Source organism: Myodes glareolus, chromosome 3 (genome assembly GCF_982192425.1).
Source record: "Myodes glareolus chromosome 3, mMyoGla1.1, whole genome shotgun sequence".
NCBI lineage: Eukaryota > Metazoa > Chordata > Mammalia > Rodentia > Cricetidae > Myodes > Myodes glareolus.
This window is the reverse complement of record NC_142028.1, coordinates 42,726,254-42,754,105: the sequence shown is the minus strand read 5'-3', so window position 1 is coordinate 42,754,105 and position 27,852 is coordinate 42,726,254. Positions and strand designations below refer to the sequence as shown.

At 43.5% G+C, this 27,852-nt stretch overlaps 1 protein-coding gene across 1 annotated transcript in view; it reads left to right on the top strand.

The window, feature by feature from the left end:
- Window positions 1-27,852, top strand: part of Itpr1 (inositol 1,4,5-trisphosphate receptor type 1) — a 337,447-nt gene that overhangs the window by 275,832 nt on the left and 33,763 nt on the right. The window contains exons 51-56 of the mRNA XM_087904450.1: window positions 360-464; window positions 3,949-4,141; window positions 9,614-9,736; window positions 16,379-16,554; window positions 21,185-21,349; window positions 26,233-26,428. Of these exons, the coding sequence (XP_087760576.1) occupies window positions 360-464; window positions 3,949-4,141; window positions 9,614-9,736; window positions 16,379-16,554; window positions 21,185-21,349; window positions 26,233-26,428 (958 nt within the window). The remainder of the gene's footprint in view (window positions 1-359; window positions 465-3,948; window positions 4,142-9,613; window positions 9,737-16,378; window positions 16,555-21,184; window positions 21,350-26,232; window positions 26,429-27,852) is intronic.

The window sequence follows — 27,852 nt, the reverse complement described above, 5'->3', positions numbered from 1 at the left end:
GAACCATCCTTTCTTTTATGCCAGACTCTGTGCAAAGCAAACCTCTTGGTACTGTGGCCTTTGGCTTACTGCTGGTCCTTTTGCATTTTTAACTCAGCTTTAGAAAGACGGTGGGTGTAGCTTAGTTGGTAGAGTGCTTGCCTAGCACTCACAAAGGCCTAGTTGTGGTGGTTTTTACACCTGTAAAACCAGAACAAGGGAGGGAAGGGCAGGAGAATCAAAAGTTTAAGATCATCCTCAGCTACATAGCAAGTTCAAGGCCAGATTGAGACACATGAGACCCTGAAAGAAAGAACCCTAGAGTTTAAAAATAGCTCATACACTCGTCGACGCCCACTTTCTCTTTGCTTGTGTTCTAGTTGGCTCGGCATAACAAAGAGCTCCAAACCATGCTGAAACCTGGAGGCCAAGTGGATGGTGATGAAGCTTTAGAGTTCTATGCAAAGCACACGGCACAAATCGAGGTAAAGCAAACAACAAACAAACAAAAAATTAGTAAGTCATGAGCAGGGAGAGCTCAGGCAGCAAGGCCTGGACCTTCAGTGGGTGGTACCTGTATCAGGGTTGGCATCGTCTTACTGCTCTCAACAATAAAAATGTTGGAGTGCTTTCCGTTCCTAGGTTCCTCTATTAGGTAGCAGATGTAGATTTAATTATAAATTCTGGCCAGCACCTAAAACAAGTGGGTAGGGCTGAGAAGCTAGCTCAGTTGATAAAGCGTTTGTCATGCAAACACAAGGACCCATTTCACCTCCCAGAACCCACATGAATAATCCAGATGAAGCACCTGCACATATGAACATGTACACACCCAAAGTCTAGCGGAGGGACCGGCTGTAGAGTATAGTGACCCAGGAGGTCTGTTCCGATAAATGGCGGCATCCAGATACAGAGTGAAAGAACACAGAACTGAAATGGGTGGTGCCCAGAGGGAGGAGCTTTTCTGGTCTCTACAGGGAAGACTGCAGGTAAGGCAGGCATGGCTGGAATTGGGTGAGTCAAGGGGGAAATGGCACAAGATAAAGGAGAGGAGGCAGCACAGAGCATCCGAGGCTTACACACTTCTGGGAAGAAGCCTGCACGTCATCCTCAGAGCATCGGAACTGCTAGCGTTCCACTCCCGCAGCCCCACCATCCTTTGCATTTTACACCGCACAAAACACTCTCTCTGTCCTTCCCGAAGTGTGTGGCGTCACGTCTGTGGCAAATGGAGGAGCTCTTCAGTAAGGCTCGGCGAGGATGCACCCTTCTCTAGCTGCCAGTGTCACTGCTGGAGATTTCATACCACCTGCATTGTCTCTTAGCATCTGAGAAACATGTCTGGCCCCAGGATCTAGGTAGTCGGCATGTTACGCCTTGTTTTGCTGGTGAATATGTCAGTGTCGGAAGAGAGATTTGTTGGACAGAATAACACGTTCAGCATGATGGCTTTTCGGGAGTCTGTTCTTACCTCTCCAGGTCGTCCTGATGAAATGCTTCATTTGATCAACTCATCAGCCATGCCAAATGAATTGTGAACGCATAGTCCTGATTTATTGATCGTGGCCGGAAGCTTGGCCACCTCTGTCCCCTGCATCCTTTAGGAAACAAGCTTGGCAGTACAGAATGTTAAACATAAATAGCATATGCCCAGCTCTGGCCTGGTTGGGAGGAGACCGGAGCCTGATAAATTCTCCTACTGCTAGAATTAGAGAAGGAATGCTGTTCTGTCTCCTGACTCCTGCTAAATCTGCTTAAACAGTAAAAATTTAAAAACTGTTGCTAGCCTCCAGATCGTGCCCTTGGCTGGCCAGGACCCTCCTTTTGATTCCCTGGAGGGTTATGGATGCAGATCCAGGGTACTGTGTCATAGCTGCTTGGGGCTTTGCTAGCAGACTCCGGAGTCTTCACACTTGAGCCAGAGAATGGAATTTTCGCCACAAGTCTTCCACTCCCCTCCCTTTGCCTCCTGGAGCCTGTTACTCTTCTCTTTTGTGCATAGGTGAAGGAAGGAATTGTCCTAGATGTTGTCTGTGCAAAGCGGGTGGCCTCTTCATAGCAAATATTCAGAACAGATCCTTGAGCCTGTGTCCCCGGCAGGTTCTAGGTGCTAACCACACACTACACTTCCAGTTAAAACAGGTTGACTTTGAACCAAAGCCATTCTGCCATTCTGACAACAGAATGATTCCAACCCTACCCCCACCCCCACCCCCACCCCTGAGCTCCAGCTAGATCCAGGAGGCGCTGGTGTACAGACCGTGTTCCTCTACTCTTACAGAGTCAGAGCTGTGGGAACCTGCCTGACCACCACAAGTTTCCCACCACAACTGGGCCTGAGTCACCTCTCTTGCCCCATCAGGGAACAAAGGTATTGAGAGAGGGAGCAAGCTCTTCCTGTCCAGGGCGTCAGCCCTGGGCTTCACCTGACCTCCTCAGCCTCTGGGGAAGGGTAAGAAAGGCCAAGAGGTCATGTCTCTGGTGTACTGCAGCCCTTGGCCCTGTAGAGTTCTCTATACTTGAATCTGTGACTAAGTAGACTGTCCTAGAATTGAAAGCAGACAACCCTGGGGACGAAACCCAACGAGGAAGAGAATAGAGGCTACAGGCATCCGCCCCTGGAGCCCCAAGAAGCCTGGTGGCACACACCTTTAATCCCAGCACTCGGGAGGCAGAGACGGGCGAATCCCTGTGAGTTCGAGGCTAGCCTGGTCTACAGAGCAAGTTCCAGGACAAGCTCCAAAGCTACAGAGAAACCCTATCTCAAAAAAAAAAAAAAAAAAAAAAAAAACCAAAAAGCAAAAAACAAAAAAATAAAAAAAACAAACCAAAAGACCACCAAGCCATACACACAAAACAAACAAAAAACACTGGTACCCTCCCAGAGGCATATTGATTCACATATCATATCTCATGTTCGTACTGGAAATTATGAGACGATGTCGGAGGTCATTGCAAATGGTCTAGTCCCGGATGCAGAGATAACCCAGGTTTTGCTGAGAAAAGATAGTGGATTGAGGCTTACTTAAACTATGACCCAAATTTGCCCTAATACGATAGCCTTCGAGCCATGCCTATTAAGTCTCAATTAGTTGCAAGTAATGATTGCATTTCCCATGTGTAGTAACTGTGGTGCCCAGTGCTCAGTGGTCCCTGTGGCTCCATTTGCAGTAACTGCAGTGCCCAGTGCTCAGTGGTCCCTGTGACTAAGGACTGTCCTCCTGAACACACAGAACGGCCCCATCACTGTAAAACGTTTCATCGTACAGTACCAGCCTCAGCTGAACGTCCCAGCAAAACACAGTATAAATCGTTCCAGATGAACACTGATTGTATTTAAAGGAAAAGGAAGAATGGATTTCCCGTCTACTCATTTTCATCAGCTAATGTTGACACTCTGCAGTATTGATGTCAGCTGCTGCTGGAGTTTCAGACAGGCTAAACTGGTTCGCTTGTGAAATTGCGCTGGTTGTCTTTAAGCGTATCAGTTGTTCGTCCAAACACTTCGGCAGTGTCTAGTAAAGGTTGTACATTGTTCATCTACAGTCTCAAAGCAGAATCATTTTAAAGTGCCTTGGGAGTGTGAGGAGTATAGCTCTTATAGTTTTGTGATTCTAATGATTTAAAAAATGGTGACTATTCCATGTTATAGTCACAAAATTAAAAACAGTATTTTAAAGTGGAGAAATATTAAGATATTATAGGGGGAAGTTGATAATGCTTAAATGAATGGCATATGAGGTTAGACAAATTCTTACAGACTTAACAAAACTTTTATATCTGGTATGTGCATGCACAAAGGCACACACACATGCACACACAGACACATCCCAACCAGGGCCTTTCAAATCAGACAGAGTCACAGTATCCTGCCTAAGCTTTGAACCCTGAATTCCACTGCCAATAGCCATAGTCTTTATAGAAAGCTCTGGGAATAGCTGCTTACCCTCCATTTATTTTCACGCTTAGATCGTCAGACTGGACCGAACGATGGAACAGATTGTCTTCCCTGTGCCCAGCATCTGTGAATTCCTGACGAAGGAATCAAAACTGCGAATATATTATACCACGGAGAGGGATGAGCAGGGCAGCAAGATCAATGACTTCTTCCTGCGCTCCGAGGACCTCTTTAATGAAATGAACTGGCAGAAGAAACTTCGAGGTGAGCTGTAGTGCCTGGACAATGCTCTGGAAACATACAGCTCTGGGCTTCACACTCAGCCTGGGTAGAAGCCGTTCAGGAGCAGCTGTGATGCTGCCCCCCTTTGAATATAGAGGACTTTAGTATTTCAGTATATGGGCCCAATCTAAGGGCTCTAAATGGGCTGTGTTCTTGTGGCATTTGATTTGATTGGCCCAGGGGGCATCGTGGATGATATGGAGTGCCTGTTTGGGTGTCTCCCTGTGGAAACAAACTAGACACAGAAAAGACCAGGTCGTTTCCTTCCCAGGATGGTTCCCTTGCGCTGAGAATGCAGACTGGCACACCTGTTCCTGGGACCTCACCTATTTTCCCTTTGATGAAGTAGCTCAGATTCAAAACTCCCAGTCATTTTATAGGCAGCACAATTGTTTGCCATGGAAGATGCAGCATTGCTCACCAGCCGGTCCCGTGGTAAAGCCCAGCCAAGTCAAATGGAGATTACTCGTCTTAGGCGCATTTATAGCTCTGCCCCAGAGGGCTTCGCGCTCCCAGTTTTCATAAGGTTTTACTGTGATCCTTCAGCACCAGCATCGTGTTTGGCATCAGTTGTTGTGACCAGCTTTGAAAGGATCGTGCTTTATTTGTGCCTGTGAGTTGGGAGCCAGGTTTTTTTGTTTTGTTTTGTCCTTTGTTTTTTAACTTGAAACTCTGAAGTCAAGCTCCAGTTGAGATGGTGAAGGCTCTTTGCAGGGTGTGGTTAGGGTAAGGGAGAGCTGCATCAGAGATCAGTTTCCGGGACTTCTTATGCTATCTCTGGTCCCTGCCAGTCTGAGCAGAGCCAGGCCTGCTCTCCTCACCAGGCTTGCCCTGTGCGCCTCCCTCCTCATTTCCCTCTACCCCGGAGTTCCACTTGGCAAAGAGTTGTGCAATCCAGAGTAGTAGCAGGTCCTCAGCCTCAAGGGGTGGAGGGAGCAAATGGCCTAGCCGTTCCCAGATCCTCAGCCATCCAGTGGACTGTAAAGAATCATTTACCCCAGAAAGGCCGTCTCATTGTTCCAAGACTTCTCCTGAAATGCAGTAGTGCCCTCTCTCATTTCTGTTTTTGAAAAGTAGTGTTTGTTTTAGGGAAGTTTAAGCACCACTGTACTTGTCATCTGAAAGTTTTAATTGGCTTCAAAGCCATCTACTAAGAGAAAAAATGGAGAATAATGAGTGAATTATACAGCCCAAGTATTTAGGAAGGGAAGAGATGCACTCATTAGAAACAGCATTAAAGTGGAACACACTTCTTTTCACGAAATAGCTCACTTCTACCAAGTGTGCAGGGCAGATTTTGCTGTCGTATCAGTGAAGCTGATTTACTCTGGGCTGAAGTTACAAAGGTTGTGATTGCTGTGATAGGAAATTTGTAGCCAGTTCACCCTCAATGTCTGTTAGGCTACTGATAGTAGTGTTTTCTAGTGTTAAGAAATCAGTATGAGGCTGCAGAGATGGGTCAGCGGTTAAGCGCACTGGCTGCTTTTCCTGGCACCTGCCTGACCACTCTGAACCATCTGTAACTCCAGTTCCAGGGGATCTGATAGCCTCTTTTGGCCTCTGTAAGTACCAGGCATGCATATGGTGCACATACACACATGCAAGATAAACACTCATACCCGTAAAATAAAGATAAATAAATCTGTTTCTTAGAAGAAAATGGTTGTATCTTCTGCAAGAATTAAACACCCAATTTGATTTGCTCTCCAGAAACCCTTTCCTGCTTTATTCTTGAAACACACACACACACACACACACACACACACACAAGTGCGCACTTCCTTCTGTTGGGCGCATTCTTCTTGGGCCATCCCTTTCTGACATCTGAAGATCATGTCTGCTGAAGAGAAGACTCAGGGCAGAGTAACTCGAAGGCAGAGCAAGAGGCAGCTTAGGTAAAGTTGCTTATGCTGAGCGTTTCTTGCTGTGAATCTTCCCTCATGCTTATCGCATTAGAGGTGGGAAATGCTGTTTGTGTGGAGTCTTAAGTCATCCAGAAAAACCCAGTTTCTTTACAAACAAACAACCAGGAACCAATGTGACCAAGGCCTACCCTGGATGCAGTTATTTAAATAGCTTTGTCTTGGGTGCTGGCAATCTACCTCTTTGCTGTTGTGTGACAATTCTATCAATCCAGCTAAATTACAGTCCTTGGTAACAGAAAACACGCTGCAAGGTACAGTGGGGGTCAGCAATGCGTATACTTCTTCCTGTGGGAACTAACGATCTGTAAGGAGACGGACAGCACAGGCGTATTTTTAAGTGGCTACAATACAAAGCTGATTATGGCCAGGGCTATAATCAAGCAATGACAGGTTACAGAAGTATGGGAAATGAAGACTTGAAAGACGAAAAGGGATGGTGGTGGCATCTGGCAGAGTCGGCAGACACAGCCTAAACGTTTGGGAGAGGGAAGTATGTTTCATTGCCCGCTGCAGCTATAACAAACTGCCCCAAACTCTAATGCCTACAACAGCCTAAGTGTACTGTCTTACTGTTCTGGAAGTCAGAAGTCTGGGGAGGTTCTCACGGAGCTAAAACTCAGGGTATGGGTGGGATGTGTTCATGCTACCACCTCCAGCATTTTAAGACTCTTAGAAGCTGCCTGTATTTCTGGGTTATGAGCCTTTTTCTGTCTTCGAAGCCAGCAATGTTGAGGAGAGCCTTTTTCAGGCTGCATCACTTCTACCTCCTCCTCTCACTTAACAGACTTTAGAAGTCTCTTTTGTCATGTAATATAACACATTCGTAAGCTGAAGATTCAGGTTGGGGGACATTTGATTGGGCATCATTTTGCTTACCACAGAAGGTATGTCAGTTGCTTTAATCATTTCCAAAACATGATGGCTTAAAACATTCATTTTCTTACAGTTTCTAATTTGAGAATGCTTAGCTGGATAGTTAATGACTTAGGGTCTTTCATTAGGTGGCCACTGAGGTACCATCCTGGGCTGTTGTCATCTGAGCATGTACTCAACCCCGATGAATACAGTTCTCAGTGCTCTCCAGCAACTCTGGAATCAGGGGACTCTTTGCACATGGGCCTTTCCGTGAGTCTCTCGTGTCCTTGTGGCACAACAGCTGCTTTCCGGAGAGTGAATGATGAGAGAGCAAGTATGAGGAGAAAACCACAGAGCTCATATGGCTTGCTCTTAGAAACCTCATGCCAGCACCCGCAGGTTCTCCAGTGTATTAGAAGCAGAGCGCAGGTACAGCCATACTCAGGACAGTGTAATTAGTGGTTCCTCTTAGAGTGTTCCGTCAAGGAAAGAATTATATCAAAACTGATGACATGTGTCTATATCACAACAGAGGGAGGGGGTGCATGGGAGCTTAAGGGCACAATTTTGTGTTTGTGGGAGTCACCGCTAGGTTGGGATGCAGAAGCAAAGCATGTAAGGAAGGGATGCGAGAGAAAGATTTGGAGAAGGCTAGGACATAGCTCCATGTCCTACAGGGAGTGGAAAGGTACTGTAGTCTTTAACTATTTCCTGGAACCTGGATAAGTAACTGTTTGTGCTACAGAAGTGATTATTTATTGTTCAGATTCAAAATGAGAGTATAAAGAATGTTAGCTTTGGGAAATTAGATTTAGTCATAAACTGTATGCCCTAGTTAAAGAACATTTATTGGAGTTGTGCTGAAGGGGACATATTCCCATGCACGGAATTCTGGCTTCCAGGGACCATCACAGATTTCTACTAGCTTCTTATATTTTTCCTGGACTTCTTATGAGCTCTTGATGCATACGTGAGGATGCTGTCAGTTTCCCCAGAGCCGTCACTCAGCTTCAGCGGTTACCAGCTTTCTGCCATTAAAGAACCATTTCTCTCTGGTTCTTTTCCTGTTTTTGTTATGGATATCAGAAGTGGACATCAGTCCTCAAAGATGTGCCGGTGACTATTGCAGCCAGACCAGATGAATTCTCATCTCTAGTTTGCTTCAGCAGGCTAGGGATGTGGCTTAGTTATTCAGTTCTTGCCCAGCATGCATGAAGCCCTGGGTTTGATCCCCCAGCACCATATAGAACTAGGCATAGTGGTGCACAGTTCTCATCCCAACACTCAGGGAAGAAGAGGCAAGAGGATAAGAAATTTGAAGTCATCCTAAGCTGCCAAGCTGATTTGAGGCCAGCTTAGACTACATGAGACCCTATCTCAAAAAGTATGTTCTTTTTTTGTTTCAGCAATTAATTTACAAAATATTACATTGCTACTTGGAAGTTGACTGAATTCAGTCAGCTCTATTGGATGGTGACATTGGCCATCTGTCTTTACCCCTTTCACTGGCTCCAGATGATCACTAATTGGGGAAATGAGATCGGCAATGCTTCCTCCAATTTCTGGGCATTGGTTTCTCTTATTTTTTTAAAATGAAGAATTTCAAACTAGATGATTGCTCATAGCTCTGTAACTCAACAGTTTTGAAACATTGCCTGTGACCAAGTTCCAACATGATATCAACAATTACTAAATTACACAGAGACCTCTTTAATTGTTCCATAACTTTCTTTGGATGGAAGTTTCCAAAGGCTTGGCTGCTGTTGCAGGCATCATTATAGGGTCATTGAATTTGTCACTGGCTGCTGTCCTAAAGTTAAATGAAGATTTCATTGCTAGGGAGGTAGTTTGTGATAGAGATACTGGCTCACATAGCCTGTGCTTTGCTCTGGAGGGGACTGATGTCTAGTGAAACTGTCTTATGGACGCTGTTCCCTACATGGTCACTTCAGTTAATTCTATGACTTCCGTGGCATGGAATCATCAGTCAGAACAATGGCTTAAGAAGGTGGCAATGTGCAAAGTGTCCCCTGCTTCTTTGTGATAGTGTTGTGAACTCCACTGCTGACCATGGTCAGCCACTTACTGACCCCAGTTCCTTGGTTTTGAGATCAACTGTACCATTTGAGGGAAATGACAAGCGACTCAATGGGAGAAAGGGGTAACTGGCCTGTACTGGAGAATTAATGGAGAGTTTTAAGCCAAGAAAATGGTACCAGGCCCAGTCAGAGACTCAGCTGGGCCAACTCGGAATGTTCTGTCTCCCTGACATTTCTAAAAGGCTAATTGAGTTCTTGAGTCTCTCTGAGCTTCTCATCTGGTACTGGAGGTCTGGGGAAGAACCAGAACCATAGTGTGTGAACTCTGGATAACCCTCAGATTCCATAACTGGTGGAGCTGACTGGGGCACGCAGGACTTCGAGCTGGCCCAGCCTTTGCCCTTCTCTTCTTTCTTGTACCCCAATGCATCTTCTGTTAGCAAGTTCTCCAGTGACCCGATGTCACATCACTGTGTGCCAGCTTGGAAACAAATTCTCGTTCTTACTGTTGTGGTCAAAACTGGGAACAAAAGTGGACTTGTGGGGGTCTAGGAGGAGGCAGGGCCGTGCTGAACTCTAACTCTCTGCTGTGTCATCATCATCACCAACCTCATAGACTTCATCTGTTTCCACAGCCCAGCCTGTGCTGTACTGGTGCGCCCGAAACATGTCTTTCTGGAGCAGCATTTCCTTCAACCTGGCCGTCCTAATGAACCTGCTGGTGGCATTTTTCTACCCCTTTAAAGGAGTGCGAGGAGGTAACCGTATCTTTATATCTTTTGAGACACTGTCTCGCTATACAGTACAAACTAGCCTGGAAGCCAGGATCCTCCTCTCTTGCTTCAGCCTTCTGCTGACAGGCTGTCTTCCTCAGGATGTCTATTGCTGTGATAAACACTATGGCCAAAGGCAACTTGGAAAAGGAAAGGTTTGTTTAAGCTTATGCTTGCACATCACAGTCCACCAGCAAAGGAAATCGGGGCAGGAACCTGGACGCAGGAACCGAATAAAGCAGAGGTCATGGCACAGTGTTACCTGCTGTCCTGTCCTCTTGGCTTGCTCAGCCTGTGTTTTTGATTTTGCTAATGGAACTTCTGGGGAGAAACACAGACTTGTACTTCATTTTGAGATACTCTTTTCTAAGTAAACTAAATGCTAAAATAATCCCATTGGCATCCAGGTTGAAAAATAAAATGTAATTAAAATTGTATTTATAAAAAGAAGAAGGAAGGTACCCTAAAGTCTGAGAATCCTAACTTTGAGAACCCAGCCTGAGTTGGGGACACTTTGCCAATTGAGGTTCCCTCTTCCCAAATAATGCTGGCTTGTATCAAATTGACATAAAACTAGCCAGCACATAGGTACATTCTATCATTCCTGGCTCAGTATCTTTAATTTCAAGGAAACAGCTGATGACAACAGGAAGGCTAGAATGTGGGTCTTAAATTATATCACAGAAACCATTGGTGCCATTTAGAATCCCAGTTTCCAAATTACCCATTTCCAGATAAGATGAAATAGTAGCTTTTACCCACGATTTGATTTTAAATCAAACTTAAAATAGTTTAAAAGAAAACGGAGGAGGAGGAGAAGCTATGGAGCCTGTCAGAAATTGTTTTAAACCCCGTGTCTTACATATGGGGAAAGCATGTGTCTGAGAAGTTGAGAGAGACAGTGTGCCAAGCTAGTTATTGGTGGAGCTGATCTTACAGAACAGACATTTTGTAACCAATCCACTGTATGTTTTCCCACAGCACACTTCTGGGATGGTTTTAGACTCAAGACTTTAAGAAACCTCTGGAATCTTTTTTCCGTTTCGAAGGTCAGGGGTGAGGCACGTCTTGAGACACTAGCCAGTACTCATTGAATGTTTAGACTGGAGAGCGGCTGCTACCATTCATGGATTTCCCCCGCCCACCATCTCCTTCCAGTCATCTGCATGAGCCTTCTACATGTTTTGATGAGAAAAGGCAAACAGTTTAAGACAACATTTTTCTATTGGGGGATCCTCAACTCGATAACTGGTATTTGAGAGGCACTGGGGTTCTGGTGGTAGACATGAAATGCTCCTCCTCTCTTAGATATCCATGTCCTCTTTCTTCTCACCACAGTAAGGATGCAATCCAAACCTCATGCATGCTAGGCAAGTGCTCCAGCATGCAACCATGTGTCAGTCCCATGCATCTCTGTCTCCAGGGAGGCCCAGTTTTTAGCTAAACTTTTCACCAGAGCTCTTTAGCACACCACTTTGCCTTTAGGTAAAACAACCTAAACTTAATGGACTAAAGATGCTCCCAATCAGACCCAGAAAAACATTGAGAATATTTAAACTGAATATTACAGTTGTAGATCTAAGCAGCATATGTATAACAAAAGTATATTTAAGGACCAACTTTAAAGGAATAACATGTTGTATAATGCTACATACCCTTTCAAGGACTTAACTTTTCTGTTTGGACTTACATTCAAGGTATCATTTTAATAGTCACTTATTCCCTAAAGCACGGTCTAAACACAGGTCGGGGGGGCATTTTTTTTCTTTAAATGCCAAGTCAGGAAACATGAGTGTTTATGTTTGAAAAGATTTGATTGGAACACAGGGCTACAGTTTTCATCTGGGAAAGTATCTCCATTAACCAAGATCCATTAATCTGTGGAGGTGCGAGCAATGAAACACAAACCTCCAGGGTGATTACCCAGGTCTCCTTCCAACTCAGAGAAATGGCTGTGTTCATCCCAACAGATTGCTCAGCCATTTCTTTGCATGTGCTTTTATGTGCCATCCATCCCTCTAAAGATATTTCAAACAGACTTTTATAATTCACCCAACTATTTTCATTATTGGTCATTTGTCCCAGCATCCAGGTCAGTGTCTGGGGACAGTAAGTTGACACCCCCCACCCTTCAGCATTATCCTTCATACTGTGAAATTCTAGACATGGGCTTGCCGGTCACTGGTCATATGACATGTACAAGCCTCTTTGGTTACTCCTTGATATTGCCTGTATTACTGGATGCTGACACATAGTCAGGATACTGAGACTTCCGTGTAACTTCAGAAATGCCTAGAAGGTTCCAACAAAATAGTTGTAGAAGCCTAAACCCTTCCCATTCAAACCTGAGACCCCTTGAATGAGATGATGGTTGAGATCTTCCCAACTTTCTGGTGGAGCACTCTATGTATGGAAAGCACTCACCTTCATTAGCCTCAAGAATACAAGGTTTGCTTGTCTGATTATGGATCATTGGTCAACTTCATGCCAGCGGATTAAGTGGAAAGCATGTCAGAGCTCCTAGGAATGAAATGAGGCTGATATAACCTACAAATCCCCTTTCACCATACGGAGACTGAAGTTACCTTGGAAGCAGGATTTGTAACATGTGCTATGGGAGTTTTCTGTGCTCAACAACTGTTTTCAGGAAAATGGTTGCATTCATACTGCTCAGAAAATAGATGTGGTTCACTAACCTGAAAGTGCCGATGTGAGATCAGTATATGTTTGACTCTGTAAATGCAGCTCAGTAGTTAGGATGTTTGCCAAGCATGACCAAGGCCAGGATTTGATACCCAGCACTTCCAAAATAAATTTTCTATGTGTGTTTATGTCACAATTTCTTGCTCCCTAAAAACAGAATTGCTAAAATGTACCTCTTAGATGTACATAACAACCTTTTTGTGTGCAGTGCTGTAGTTCCGTGGCTTATGAGACTGTAGCAAGCAAAGGTAGCTGTGGCCTTAAAAGCTCCTTTGCAAAGGCATCTTCCCAACCTGCTAAGCCATTCACTGAAAGTACAGCACTTGTGCAGAGTCAGGTATTGCTCAGTCTGTGAGCATGCCACGGTACTTCAAGTAAAACAGTGTGGCTCCTTAAACTTTCTTATGATTGAAATGCTTTAACATACTCATGAGTGGAAGGAACAGCACGACAAACTGCCACGTACATCAGCCCAGCTTGAACAATTAGCATTTTGCTAAACTTGTTTCCTCTAGCCCCCTACTGTATTTTTGAAACATTTTAGAGAAGTTTAGACATTTTGTTATTTTGACTATAAATATTTCAGTGTTCCTCTAACTTATAAGCATATTTTAAAATATATATAACCACCATGACATTATCATATGTAACAAAGCTAACAGTAAATCCTGTAATAGTCCAGATTCACTTTTCTCCAGCTCCAGCTGTCTCCAAGATTTCTTTCTAAACCCAATCCCTTGGAGTCTAGCACTAGTTTTTAGTACCATGTTAATAGGGAGGAAAGAGCAACTTCTTACATTGACCTCTTTAGGACTGGGATGCAAGTGTTGTACTGGCCACATTTATGGTTAAGACATTAAGAGTCTGCTGAAAACCAAGCTTGGTTGAATGAGTTTTTTAATCCCAGTACATGGAAGGTAAAGTCAGGCAGATCTCTGTGAGTTCAAACCCAAAAAGTTCTAAGCCAGCCATAACAACATAGTGTGACCTTGCCTTTAGCACCATCACCCCAAAGAGAAAGAAAAGAATCTTTTTAAAATGGTTATTAAACATTTGTGGCAATGAAAGGTAAGCCAGAGAATGGAAGAAAACATTTCTAAAGAATATATCTGAATATATCAGTACTTGAATGTAGAATATGAACACATAAAACACTGTAATAAAAAGAATACCCCAGTAAAAGAATGGGCAAGAGATTTGCTCAAATGAATAACAAAAGAAGATTTAAGAATGACCAGTAGGTACATGAGAAGATAGCCAGCATCGTGATGTGTCAGTAAAGCACAAATGAGAATAACAGTCATATATTGCTAGAATGACTAAATTACAAAAGACTGTCAGTGTCAAAGGCCAATGAAAGGCAAAAAGGTGCAGTCTCTGTGGAAAGCAATATGGCAGTATCCCACAAAGTTGTGCATTATATATAAGAGCCAACAATCTACTTGTCTGTGTTTATCCAAAAGAAAGGACAGCATCAGTCAATCCCACTCCAAGGTTTGCACTTCAGTGTTCCAGTAGCATTATTCCAAATCTCCACATTGGGATGACCACACATATCCCTTCATTTTTTGAGTAAATAAATAAATTGTGGTACATCCATAGTAACTCAGCAATAAAAATAATGAAGTAGGAGTAACCAGCCTGATTCTGAAACACTTATTAGTTCCACACAAAAGATTACCTACTAATAGACTTCTTTCTTCATTTTTATGAGAAATGCACAATTATAGTAAGAGAAAACACATTCATGGTAACCTGGGGGTAGGATAAGGCAACACATAAACTGCAGAGAACTCCTGGGAATCTTCAGGGTGCTCATGTTTGTCAGCACAAGCACAGTCTGTGTCTTGATTGTGGTGACAACATCCTGTGATGGTCATATGACTTCAAACTGCCAAAATTCTTGATCTATGCTTACAGTGAATTCTTTTTTTTTTCTTTCCTTCTTCTTCTTTTTTTTGTTTTTGTTTTGTTTTTCAAGACAGGGTTTTTCTCTGTGTAACAATCCTAGCTCTCCTGGAACTAGCTCTTGTAGACCAGGCTGGCCTTGAACTCACAGAGATCCATCTTCTTCTGTCTCCCGAGTACTGGAATTAAAGGGCACACCACCACCGCCCAGCGAGTTCTTTTTTTAATAGTAGCTAAAGACTATTAACATTAGATGCATGTAACTTCCAGTCATTTGCTATGTTACTTTGGAGAAAATACACAAAAACTGGATTACCTTTAAAGTAGAGATACTGTCCCAACCCCATAGATTCACAGAGGGGCTGAATAAATGATAATGAATGAGAGCAGGAGAAAGACGGTGATGCCTGACAGTTGTTAAATGTGCACAAAAAGGTACATATGCCTCCAGAATCCACATTTTGAGTTTTCACAAACCTTATGTGCCTTTGTGCCCATTTCGTTTCTTTCCTTTCCTTTCCTTTTCTTCTCTTCTCTTCTTTTTTTTTTTTCTTTTCTGTATATGTGGTATGTGTCTTGATCATTCCCCACTTCATGTATTGAAGCAAGGACTCTCACTTGAGCCTCGCTAGTCTAGCTAGCAAACTCATTGAAAGGATTCCCTGTCCCCATCTCCCACTCACTGGATTTATAAGAGGGCCACCAAATCCATCCAACATTAACATGGATGCTAGAGATCTGAACTGCCACCTTGTGCCCATTTTTAACCAGATTTTTCTTCTCAAGGATACCAAAAGTGAACAAAGGCAAGTGGCTGACTCTAGGAGGACAATCAAAGAGAAAATGCCTCTGGGTGGGTGTGATGTACCTGGGGAAAGAGCAGCCACCTGCATAGTTACCTCTTCTTGGACTGTGCTATACTCCTGGCCATTCTAAAGAAGAGAAGCTCCTTTATATAAGTGTCCTGAATCATGTAGCACTGCTTGTTTACATCCGAGGGAGACTCAAAATGTGACAGCATTTGCAATAGGGGTGTTTTATTTTTTTTAATGAGTGTTTTACAGAATTGTATTTTTAGCCACGTTGGCTCATATTATGTAACCAAGACATCTCGTGGGACACTCTAAATAGAACCTGAAATAGCAAGAGATGACAAAAACTGGTAGAAGCTCGTTGACTGCAGGGGTATTCTAACTGTAGATGATGCTCAAGAGCCAGAAGTTGCCTTCCTCCTTCCCTTGAGGAAATCAAGTTCAGCCATGCAACCTGCGGTTTTCCTTTCCATATTTTTAATATAAAGCAAGCTTAGGCTTCCAGTTCCTCCATCCCCAGAAATGAATTGTGACCTGCGAATCAGTTTTATTTGTTAAAGAAGTATCTGGTATTTCCTCTGTGCCAGGTACTTTTCTCAAGAAATTTAGAGTCTAGGCAGTGATTTAGCAGTTAAGCATAGCAGCTGCTCTTCCAGAGGACCCGGGGTTCAATTCCCAGAACCAACATGGCAGTTTACAACTGCCTATAATCCATCTCCAAGCAATTTGACACCCTCAAATAGGCATACATGCAAGCAAAACACCAGTGCATGTAAAAATAAATAAATCTTTTAAAAGGAAGGAAGGACAGAAAGAAAAGAAGAAATGAGCACCATTTGAGCCAGGAGTGTAGCTCCGTGGGTAGGAAGCTGCCCTAGCATACCAGGCCTGTAGGAATGCCAGGAAGCATGAGGAGGAGAACACTCTGCCTGTTCTTTATGAGTAGGAATGATTCCCCAAAATGGTAATGTGTCAGCTAAACCTGAGATACACAGGAGGACCAGGGAGTTTTCCAGGCAGAAGAAACATAAATTAATGACTTGGAAGTCTAAACACATTGGAACTGAGAATCTGAGGTAAAAATCAGAACAACATAGTTTAGAGAGGTGACTGAAGAAAAGAAAATGTCGTCAGACCTGCCTTAATCTGTCACCCAAGTGCCATGAAAGCACGAAGTCCAAAGACCTCTGTTTTGTCTTTCCAGGAACGTTAGAGCCTCACTGGTCAGGCCTTCTGTGGACAGCCATGCTCATTTCTCTGGCAATCGTCATTGCTCTGCCCAAGCCCCACGGCATCCGGGCCTTAATTGCTTCCACAATCCTACGATTGATATTTTCAGTTGGGTTACAACCCACACTGTTTCTGCTGGGAGCTTTCAATGTAAGTATGAACCATTTTATACTACAGTTCTTATTTGCAAATTGGTGACAATCTTTTCCACTTGGTCCCTAGCATCTTGGCCTGTGTTTTCAATCCAGAAAAATAAAATAAAATGCTGTTAGATTGGCATCTTCCTTTGACCTATTCAGGGTAAATTGAGCCTCCAAAGGCATCATTTGGGCCTCAGCAGGCCCTTTATTGGGGAGTAGCCCTTTCTAGAACTATATAGTAATTGTAGCAGCAGAGTAACTTTAAGTTAGTTTGACCAGTCAGGACAAAGGTTTGTTTAGACCATAGGTTTTTAGCTTGTAAGTCAAATGATCAAATATTAACATAGTGCTTACTTCTCAAAGTCTCACATAGAAAAGAGGGGAGAGGTCATAGGGACTGTTCAAAAAACAGACAGAGGAAGTGGAGAAAAAAGAAGAGAATTAGGCATCACTGATGTCAGTGAACACAGGGAAATGCAGTCATTATAGTGGAAGGGATGCCAAGGGTCCTTAGGAAAGGGTGATGGCCGATAGAAGACTGTAGGTGGCACAGGACTCTTAGCGGAGGAAAAGAGAAAATTCAGACATGAAAGGTGTCATGGGAATCTAAAAGTACCTTCCTTGGCTTTGGTTTCTGTTCTAAGCATGTAAGAAAGCTATACAAAAATGGAAGTGTCAGAAAAATAAGGGTATTGCATAGCCATGTCTAGGTCTTCAGATGGCAAAAGCAGCAGGGATTCTGGCAAGATAAGCTCAGAGAAAGGAGTCAGGGTTGAAATTGTGAGTTTTGTTGGTTTGGTTTTGATTTTGAGACAGCTGTGTGGCCAAGATTAGCCTTGAACTCACTATGTTGCCCAGGCTGGTCTTAAATTCACTATGTAGCCCATGTTGGCCTCAGGCTCGTGATCTTCCTGCCTCAGCCTTCCAGAGTGACAAGATTACGGGTGTCTGCCACCACACCCTATGAAGTTGTACCTTAAAGACTAGGAAAGGTGAGGCCAAGAAGTGCAAAACTTGGAACTTGCTTATTTTAAGTCCCATAGAGCAAAGTGGAACAGCAGGCAAGAGACTTTGGTTTTACATGGTGACTGATCCTGGGACACTAAACTCTAGGAGAAATCCATTGGGCCTCATCTTTCAGGTTCACATCTATTTCCAAAACATCAATCCATGGTGGTATATTAAGTGTTAAATTTGGAAAATGTTCCATGGTGGAATCCATATAGGAAGTACTAGGTTCAATTAAAAAAAAAGAAAAGAAAAGAAAAGTGTTGTAAGATTTATCGGAAACCTACAGAAATGATCATGACTCTCTGAAGAAGAGAACCTGAAAAGTCTTGTTTCCCAAATGCTTTAACCTGTAGTTTTCATAGACGTGTCCGTTGGGAATAACTTTATGCGAATAAATGCTGGGAGACTCTGTTCACCTTGGTAGGAAGTGCTTGCAGTGTTTTGAGCCAAGATGATTTGTACAAAGGCATTCTTGAAAATTCATTCATCCGTGTTATGTGGACTAGGGTGGGAGGTGCTATAGGCAGGGAGGGAGGCTTTTGGGGGCTCTGGCGGTGCTTTTGATCAAGTGTGGTAAGGCTGAGTCATAGTGTAGACATAAGAAACAAGGCACAGATATTACAGAGGTGAAGGAAAGAATGCCATAGGGTGGGCAAAAGGGCAGAGCCATATCCTTGTCAAACCATGGCAAGATCTTTTGCTTCAAGCAAATGAAGAATTGCTGTCTTGCTTGGGCGGGCAGTAAAAGGGACAAATTTATTGTATGTGTTATAAAGCATTTAGTTGGGCTTATGGTTTCAGAAAGCTGGAGTCCATTGATGGCAAAGGTTTGGCCACAGGAACAACTGAGAGTTCACAAATTGATCCCCAACCAGGAGGCAGGGAAAGCCAAATGGGAATGGCTCAGTTCCTCCCTCCCTCCCATCCCCTACCCTGTGACACACTTCCTAGTTCTTCCTAAACAGTCTACCAACTGGGGGTGAAATATTCGAACATATGAGCCTATGTGGGCTATTCTCGTTAAAACCACCTGGGTCTTGGGGTGGGGGTGTTCATGTGTGTACACATGCTTGTGCTGGTGCGTACAGAGGCCAAATGTCAACTCCAGTGTCGTTCCCCAGGAGCCATTCACCTTCTTATTTGAGACAAGGTCTCACTGACTTAAGGCTTGCTGATTTGGTTAGGCTGGCTAACCCCAAGGACCTGCCTGTCTCTGCCTCCCCAGCAGGGAGATGACAAGCACAAATCACCACACAAGATTTTTTTTTACATGGGCTCTGGGGATCAAACTCAAGCTTGCAAAGGAAGCACTTTAACAACCAGGCCACCCCCCTCGCCTGAAAAAGACAAATTTAACTACAAATTTCCAGTCAGGGATGACTAGGCAAGGCCTCTGGCCACCATCTAAAATGAAATGATGCAGCAAAGTTTTTGAGGTGAAAATGTAGTCACATTGTTCACTTACCATGCTTGAGGTGACAAAACATGCCATTAACGTTAGCTCTGACATTTTTAAATCTGTGAGCGCAGTGACAAAGAGAGACAGTTCTGGAGAGGGTGGCATAGGTGTCACGTGCAGTGAAAAGTTTAAGAGGGCATGCAGGATGATCAGAGGATGGATGGATGGATGGATGGATGGATGGATGGATGGATGGATGGATGGATAGATGGGTGGATGGAAAGACTTACTGTCCTAGAGATTATCTACTGTGTACTGTTTGGTTCTGTTTGCTCTGCCCTTTAGTCATTCCACAGACAGCTCATCTTTAACATAAACCACTTGCAAGGAGCACTCAAGTTAGACAATTAATTACCATCTGTAATGCACTAGAGGTTTTGGATTTTTTTTTTAATTTTGTTTTTAGCAAGAGACACCACCTATGGGAGAAGGAAGAGTAACTAAACAGACAGAAGAAGCCTGGGGGAGGAGACTAGGGTGGTATCAAAAAGGTGGAGCACCAGGGTTAAGGTTGGGACAAAGTGCTGGAGGAAGCTTGGGTGGATGCATTCAAGGCACAAGCAAAGATGTGGTCTATAAGGGCAGAATCCATTGGAGATCGAGTGGGAAGCTAGACCTAAAGCTGGTCAAGCAGAATCAGTATGGAGTAGGGCACTGGGCTGAGTCCATGGACAGGAGAAACTTCCTGGAGAAGCAGTGAACGTTGACGAGAAGAGTGAGTGGGATGAAGTGGATTTATCAGCCTGTTCAGATTTTTAAAACTTGGGTATATTTGGCGGTTCTGTGACATCAACTGGTTTATGATTGTCCCTCATCTCTCCAAACTCCTCTTCTAAAACTCTATCCAGTGTCTGTGCTTTGCTACCTTGTGAAGGACTCTTCCACACAGGGCTAGAACTCAGGGGAAACCTGGCCTGTTGTTTGTTGAACCTGCTTGAGAAAGCCAGAGGTTCTCCGTCTGTGCTGGAGACCTCACTTATCTGATTGCCGGGGAGCTCACTTACACTGGCTGACAGATTAGCTGGCAGGACGTCTGTGCACCTGGTGCCAAGGGAGCTAGAGTGGCGGAGGATGGTTTTCCGAGTGCATTCTAAGAGCTTTCTCTTCAGCCTTTTCTGTTACCATGTTACCAGAGATGGGCTTCCAGGCACAGGACTTCTATGCAGATATAAAAGTATTAGCCAGCAGATAAGTCAGGTCCCCTTCAATAGTAGGTATCAGGAAACCCATTCTAGCTAAAGCAGAGGGGAAATGCATTGGTTCATTTTGTCATAGAAATCAAGAGCCTGCGTTCAGGTATAGCTGAATATAGGAGCCTAGATAGTGGAGTCAGGGCCCGGTTCCTGTGTTCCTTTATTCGGCTATATGTCCTCTGTGCTGTTGTGTTTGCATGACTGTGGTATGGTAAGAAGAGGCCAGAAGTCCTAAGGTCATATCCCTTCAAGGTCAAGGTAAGTAGAAAACACAAAATTGTCTTTTGATATAATCCCAGGGACATTTTCATTGGCTTCATTTGGCCAAGTGACTATCCTTGAGCAGTCATTATACCCATAAGGATAAAACACTGTGGTTGGCCAGGCTGAAGCTGCTTCCAGACCCCAAGAACTGGTTCTTGGAAAGCGTGAATTCCCATGGGAAGATGAGAAGTCATTCCCAGAAAGAAGTTCAAGAGAAAGAGCTCATCCTGGCGAGCTTTATTTTTGTTTCTCAAGAAAGTGTTCACTTTAGTTGTGAACATATAAGCAAAGAAACATGAGATTTGTCCACTTGTCATTAAGTTCTGCCTCTGTTATGTCTGAAACGGAGCCAGCTTAGACAACAGGCTTCGGTCATGCCGATCACAGAGTTTGTAGATAGAGGCGACTTCTCTGTTTGACTGACTCATACAAGAATGTTAGAAATTGTTCATTTCGAAAATTGTAATTTCAGTATGTGTTAATTTTGTTTTTGCCGTACACAAGCACTGCTTGATTACTGGTGCACATGAAATTATTTGACTCCTGTGTAATTTGTGATATGCCTGAAAGGCAAAGAAATGGCATGACTTAGAGACACAGGAGAGGCATGAGTGTGCTTGGTGGGCACTCGGTGCTGAGGCCCTCTCCAGGTCTCATGCACAGTTGAGTTTGGTCTACACCACGTGACTGTCCCCTCCACCATCTGTTCTCAGGTATGCAATAAAATCATCTTTCTGATGAGCTTTGTGGGCAACTGTGGCACATTCACCAGAGGCTACCGAGCCATGATTCTGGATGTCGAGTTCCTCTATCATTTGCTGTATCTGCTGATCTGTGCCATGGGCCTCTTCGTACATGAATTCTTCTATAGCTTGCTGGTGAGTAGCAGGTGTTCACGTATCTCACACATGGAGAACTGTGTCACCTCTTATCACAGACCCCACCTTCTAACAGCACCTAGTGTGCCTGGTCCTATCATGGCAAGCCCCAGTTGTATCTGGTCTTGGGAGGATCTGAGAGAAAAATGACATAGGAAACAAGGCAGCTCCCGGGAACCTGACAGTACATAATCCCATCGTGTCCTGTGTGCGGCACATCTGTAGTTTCCACTCATGGAAGAGGTGTCCATGTGGTTCAGATGTTTTCTATGTATGTGTCTATTTCTCTGACTCAGGTAGCACTATCATCTACTGTTTTCTGGGATCTGTTTCTCAATGCAAACCAAAGTAAACCAAACTCAATGTAAGGACCAAAGTAGGAATAACATGCAAAGCCTCAAGACCCGTGAATGAGCTTGCTAGAAAAAAAAAAAAGTGATTTTGTTCCTATGGGGCCAGGTGGTTATGGCCTTGACAGTCTGTGAGTTGGTTCTGTTCCCTTTCTTGGGAGCAGATTAAGTTACAAACCAAATAGTGATTTTCTGTCTAGTAGTCAGAGGAAACATAGATCTATAGAGTTGGAGATAAGACATTTCATTGTACCTACACAACATGGCAAGAGCATAAACTTGACCTATTATGAAAACACAAGAAATAAAAATATAAAGATCAAAAATGTCCAAGGCCTCAGTATTGGCTTAAGAAATAAAGGAAGGGAGGGAGGGAGGGAAAGGAAGGGATTTAGAAAGGTGGGGAAATTCCTTTAAGGAAGTGCTATTTATGTGGTTTCTGAGCTGCTTGCTTCTGTCTGTGCCTCAGTTTCCTCACTTACAAGTGAGACGGATATGCTTTCCTCACAGGGATACTGTTCAGGTCATATGCAGCTGCTCAGGTCAGCACCCTAGACAAGCATGGCCTCACAATGGCTCACTATTCTTATCTTTGTCATCCTCTCTTCCTGCTCACATACAAAATCTCATAAAGAATTCACCAGGATTAGCTCATTCCATTAGTGGTAGACGTTGGCAGGCTAAACAGAATGGATTATTTTCTCTAGTTTCAGAATCTGTCTGGCTATGCTTTGAGGTTTTAGGCAATGAGGTTGCAGGATATACTTGTGAGTGCCATTATGTGACCTATTTTGGTCATTGTACATTAGAAATCTTTAGAGCCCTGTTTCTATTCCGGAACCTTTCTGTATCATGCAAGAACATCCATGGCCAGAGTTCCAGCCTGTGAGCCAAGGAGACCTATACCCACCAGTCAAACAAACTCCTCTCTGCCCTGGGTAGAGGGACAGAGGTCACTGAGGCCTCTCTTTTGTTCCTGCTCATGGGGTTCTCTCCCAAGAGACAGACTCCCCTTTGTCCCATGCCGTCTCTCCCTGCTGGACTGTACTTTCCCTGCTAGTCTCCTTCCTGTGGATCTTGCTTCCTTATCTTCATTTTCATCCCTTTCTTTTGAGTCATTTGTGGAGCCAGCCAGGGCCCTTCCTAAATGCAAGGGACAGAGTGGGATGTTGTGAACGTCCTTTCCTCAGGCCTCCTCATCCACAAGACCGTAGCCGCTACCCCTTATAAGTCCGTGCTTCTCCCACATCCTCACCCTACTTTTGAGGTAGATAGATGATGTCTTCATTTCACAACTGAGGACCGTGAGGCATGGTAAGGTTAGGTAACTCCTGCCCTAAATCACATAAGAAGTTGATCCCCCAAGTCCAAGCCTCATTTGTCTTGAAAACATGGACAGGCCTGTGCCTCTATGAAACTGGCATCTCACACCGCGGTTCACATCCGTGCTTCTCCAGAGCTCTCACCTCTCTAGCGGAGAAGCCCAGGGAGATCCGTCTAGATCATGGTGAATGCTTCTCCTGTGTGTTTCCAGGTTTGCCCGTGAGCTCCTTTTCTCGTTCCCAGAAATCCTGAATGTGTCTGATGAGAGCCCAGAACACAATACGGAAACTGTTCAAATTATCCCACCAAGAAAGCAAACTTCCAATGTTTAAAACAAACCTGGGTCTTCTGTAAAACAAAAAGATGTCCAGCAGAGAAATCTAGTGGCCTCTGGGTAGTCAGAGCTTCCTCGTCTTAGACAGCCCAGAAGGGGAGGAGGAAGCGACAATGGTCCCTTGGCCTACTTAAGGTGCCACGGCCCCCAAAGACTGTCTGGACCTGGCCTCATGCCTGCATCCTAGTTGTATTCTTAAGAAAATATTAACACCTGAGAAGGGAAATGTACAAAGTTCATAAGGTGACAGAATGAGGACTCCAGATGGTCACTAAACACGGAGACATGTTTATCCCAAAGTGCCAAACCAAGACAAGCTCATTAAAATAGCCGTGCTTCTCTGAGTTTAACCTGTCACTTGGGGAAAGGTGAAAAATCATAATAATTCCTGGTCTGGTGGGCATGGGGACATTATGGTTAGAAATTTTTATCTACTGAATGTAACTTGATGCAGCAGGCTGGAATGGCAGTAGGCAGTACTTTTCTATTCTAACGGGAACTCTACGTTTCTGTTTCTGGAAATTAGAACACCATAAGTAGGCAGGCATGTATACAGGCATATCCAGAGATATTCATCATCACAGAAGCAATTCTGATAGCACAATTGAAAACATCTTGATTATTCAAAAAATGATATTGGCTATGTTGTGTGTAATTTTTCCATATACTACTAGGAGATCATTGTGACATGAAATGTTGATGAATGTTGTCTGAGAGTGCTTATGTGTCATTATTATAATATTTTAATGATATCTGTACATTACACTTTTAAAATTATTTTTATTGAGTTATAATATATTTCTCCACTTCCCTCCCTTTCTTTCCCTCCCCTTGAAACCCTCTTCCAAGGTCCCCATGCTCCCAGTTTACTCAGGAGATTTCATCTTTTTCTGCTTCCCATGTAGTTTAGATCTATGTATGTCTCTCTTAGGGTCCTCTTTGTTGTCTGGGTTCTCTGTGATTGTGAGTTGTAGACTGGTTTTTCTTTGCTTTATTATATATTACATTTTTTAAAAATGAATAATGTGAGTGGATGTCTATAGATGATGGAATTATTAGGGTTTTTTTCTTTGTACTCTGTCTTTTCCAAATTTTCTACTTTGTTCAGGGTTAATTTTTGTTTGTTTCTTTCTTTAATTAAAAGGTTTATTTAATTAAACTACCCCCCTTCTATGTTTATTTTTCCTCATTTTTACCATCTCAGTTTTATAAATAGTATGTGTTTATTGTTTAAAATTCAAAATTATTTAAAAAATGAAACCATAAGAGTGTCTTCTCTGTTTTGACCTGTTTCATGTCTGTGGTTCCTGCCCAGAGAAGACAAGTACCCTTTGTTCATTGTGTGACATTCTCTTAGACTGAGTTGCTAGACAATATTTAACCAGCATTAAGAGCAACCGTCTTTTTTTTTTTTTTGGATTGAATGCTACCTCCTTGCTTCCTTTTAAGGATCCTCCTTTGCCCAGTACCCTCTAGGAAGCTAGTTTCAGGATACAGATTGGAGTTAGGTGGGAGGGGAAGTTAATTGGCCAGAAAATGGCCTGAGATATAAAATTCAAGCTGGAAGATATTGAGAGATCAGCCTTTTTCATCCACTCATTTTACAGATGAGGAGACGGCAGTCCTGAGAGGCTCAGTCAGCATCTTGCTGTAAATCAGAAGCACAGTCAAGACCCCAGGTGCTTTCCCCATGACTAACTTCACTGTGCACAGTTACCCAAAGCCACAGTGAAGACCGAGCCTTTCAGGGCTGTCTAGACACGAGGACAGAGGGCACACTGATTAACAGAAACCAAAAAGCTAGCCTTCAACCAGGCCTGACAACATGTGCCTGTAATTCTCGATGGTCAAGAAGCTGACGCAGGGGGATAAAAAGTTTGCTGCCGGCATGGGCAAAATAGGAAGACTCTATCTTAAAAAATAATAATAACAAATAAAAGTTTCTAAGTCCAAGAGTTACCCCATAGCTCTCTTCTAGTTGTCCCCCAACTAGACAGATGTGGGTACCCCAAGGCAATCTACCTGTCGTCCTCTAACGTCTACATGGATGTTCAAGGATCTGCCTTCCTCATGAAGAGAGCATGTCCCTTAGTTAGGGGTCAGGCCTAACCTATGAACCTAGTGTGACATTCAGGGGTCTCTCCTATACTAGGGGAGGAGATAGAGGGGTTAGGTTTCCTGGTATGTCTCCACTGTGGACATCCTTACAACTGTACTGTGTGACTCTGCTCCGGTCTCTTCCTCGGGAAGTTGTTGATTACCACTTACAGTACTTGCACAGCATATAAGAATGCCTGCATGCTAAGTGTGCTAAGCACTGTATAGATGATGCTTGCTTACTGTTAATACTAGCTCTCCATCCTCCAGTCTACAAATGAGGAAACTGAGGCTAGGGACTGGGGACAGAACAAAGCCCAAGACCCAGTGGCTGTCAGTAGCTGAGCTAAACTGTGAGCCTCAGCAGCCCAGAGATCTTACAATTTGCATGTAACATGCCTGCCTTCACCATTAGATACTGCCCTCCCTGGAAGCAACCAGAGTAGCTGGGCCTTTGGAGAAGCTCAGAAAATAGATTCTAAATGGATAAATGCCAAGACCCTGCTTACTTTCCACCCTTTGTTCTCTGAAGCTCCTGTTTCTATTTCTGGAACCTCTAACCTGTTTTGTGTGCTGTTTGAAGTTGGTACTGATTACCACCCCCCCTTCTGTGTTTATTTTTCCTCATTTTTACCATTTCAGTTCTCACTGGGAAGACAAGCAGCATGTTATGTGTTGAAACTATAGAATGATTCTGAATTTTCAAGAGAGTAAATGATGCTGATATAAACCTAAACACAGGCTTCATTAAAATTGTTCTATCCTCTTGTTATTTGAAGCTTTTTGATTTAGTGTACAGAGAAGAGACTTTGCTCAATGTCATTAAAAGTGTCACCCGCAACGGACGTTCCATCATCTTGACAGCGGTCCTGGCTCTCATCCTGGTGTACCTGTTCTCAATAGTGGGCTATCTGTTCTTCAAGGATGACTTTATCTTGGAAGTAGACAGACTGCCCAATGAAACGGCTGTTCCAGGTGGGTTTGGGATCCTCTTGTCTTTTTAAATGTCAACAGGATTATAACTGGACTAGAATAAATATATTACGTTCGCAGACAGATATCTCCCTAACACCAGAGCATGAAGAATGACTATAGGGTCATCCTCATGTTATTCCAAAGGTGATGCCAAATACGGTGTTGGTACATATTCTGATATTAACTCTCAGGCAGGTGAAATTGGTGCAAATTACAGGCCAGCCAAGACTGCACAGTAGCAAGGTTCTGTCTCAAAAACACATACCAAAAAAAAAAAAATGTACTAATGCCATATCTTCAGCCAGCACAACTTTTTCACAAAGCATTTTGACTATATTTAGTGAAAGCATCCCCTTGACTTAGCACACCTACTCCTGGTAATTTATACTTATGGGGATAACCTGCTAAGTGTGTGAAAAGGCAGACTTCTAGGACTGCGGTGTGAGGTTGGGAGCAATCTGAATATAACAGAGCATTCCACTGACTGTGGCCATATCTGTGAGGTGGGTAAACCTTTACGGAAAAACACTGATAACATGAGAAAACACAGAATAACAATAATAAGATCATATACTTTTAATTGAAACATTTATATATTGCTTTGTACTTGGAGTTTTGTGAGACAGGGGATAATATAACTCAGGTTGGCCTTAGATTCACTGTGCACAGAGATGACCTTGATCTCCTTATCTCCCTGCCTCTACCACCCAAGCGCTATAATTACACACGTGCACACCACACCGCACCGGAATATCTGTATATTTAATGTGGGCAGACAGACCCACACATTGCTAGTAGTGGCTATCCCTAAGGCTTTAAAAAAAAATGTGAGTTTTACAATGAGCTCCTGTATATATAACAAAACTAGAAGTGACTTCCTATTTGCAAATGATAAACAGTGATAATACTTAAATGATGCCTGAGTGTTATTTCTCAGAGTAGCTGCCAATGCTTAGTTAGCCGAACCTGGTTAAAGATGGCCGGGCTGTCTGAGTCCGGAACACACTAGACCATCTATGATGCACCATGCCTGGCTGCCTTCTCCCGGAACCTCAGCCTTCGGTTGACACCAAGTGGCACTTAACATCACCTACCTTCTGGTTCTGACCTAAACCAGCCTGAGCGCTCGGGTGCCATTCATGCCCATGGTGCTTCCCCTGCGGGCATGATCCAGATCTTGCCGGAATTCATACATCCTGTAGTATTTCTCTTAGCGTCTCAGCTGTTTGTCTCTGAAGTCGGAGAGGTGCTATTTAAGTGCGATACTGTTAGTAAGCCTACAGAACTTGACATTTCTGGCTTTTTTCCCATCCAGCTCACCAAATAAAAGTGTAAATTGCATCTGTGCTTTGAATTTATATGCAGTATTGGAGGGTGTTATTTATGTAAAGGATTGTTTAATCAGCCGTGAACTGGGGACTTCA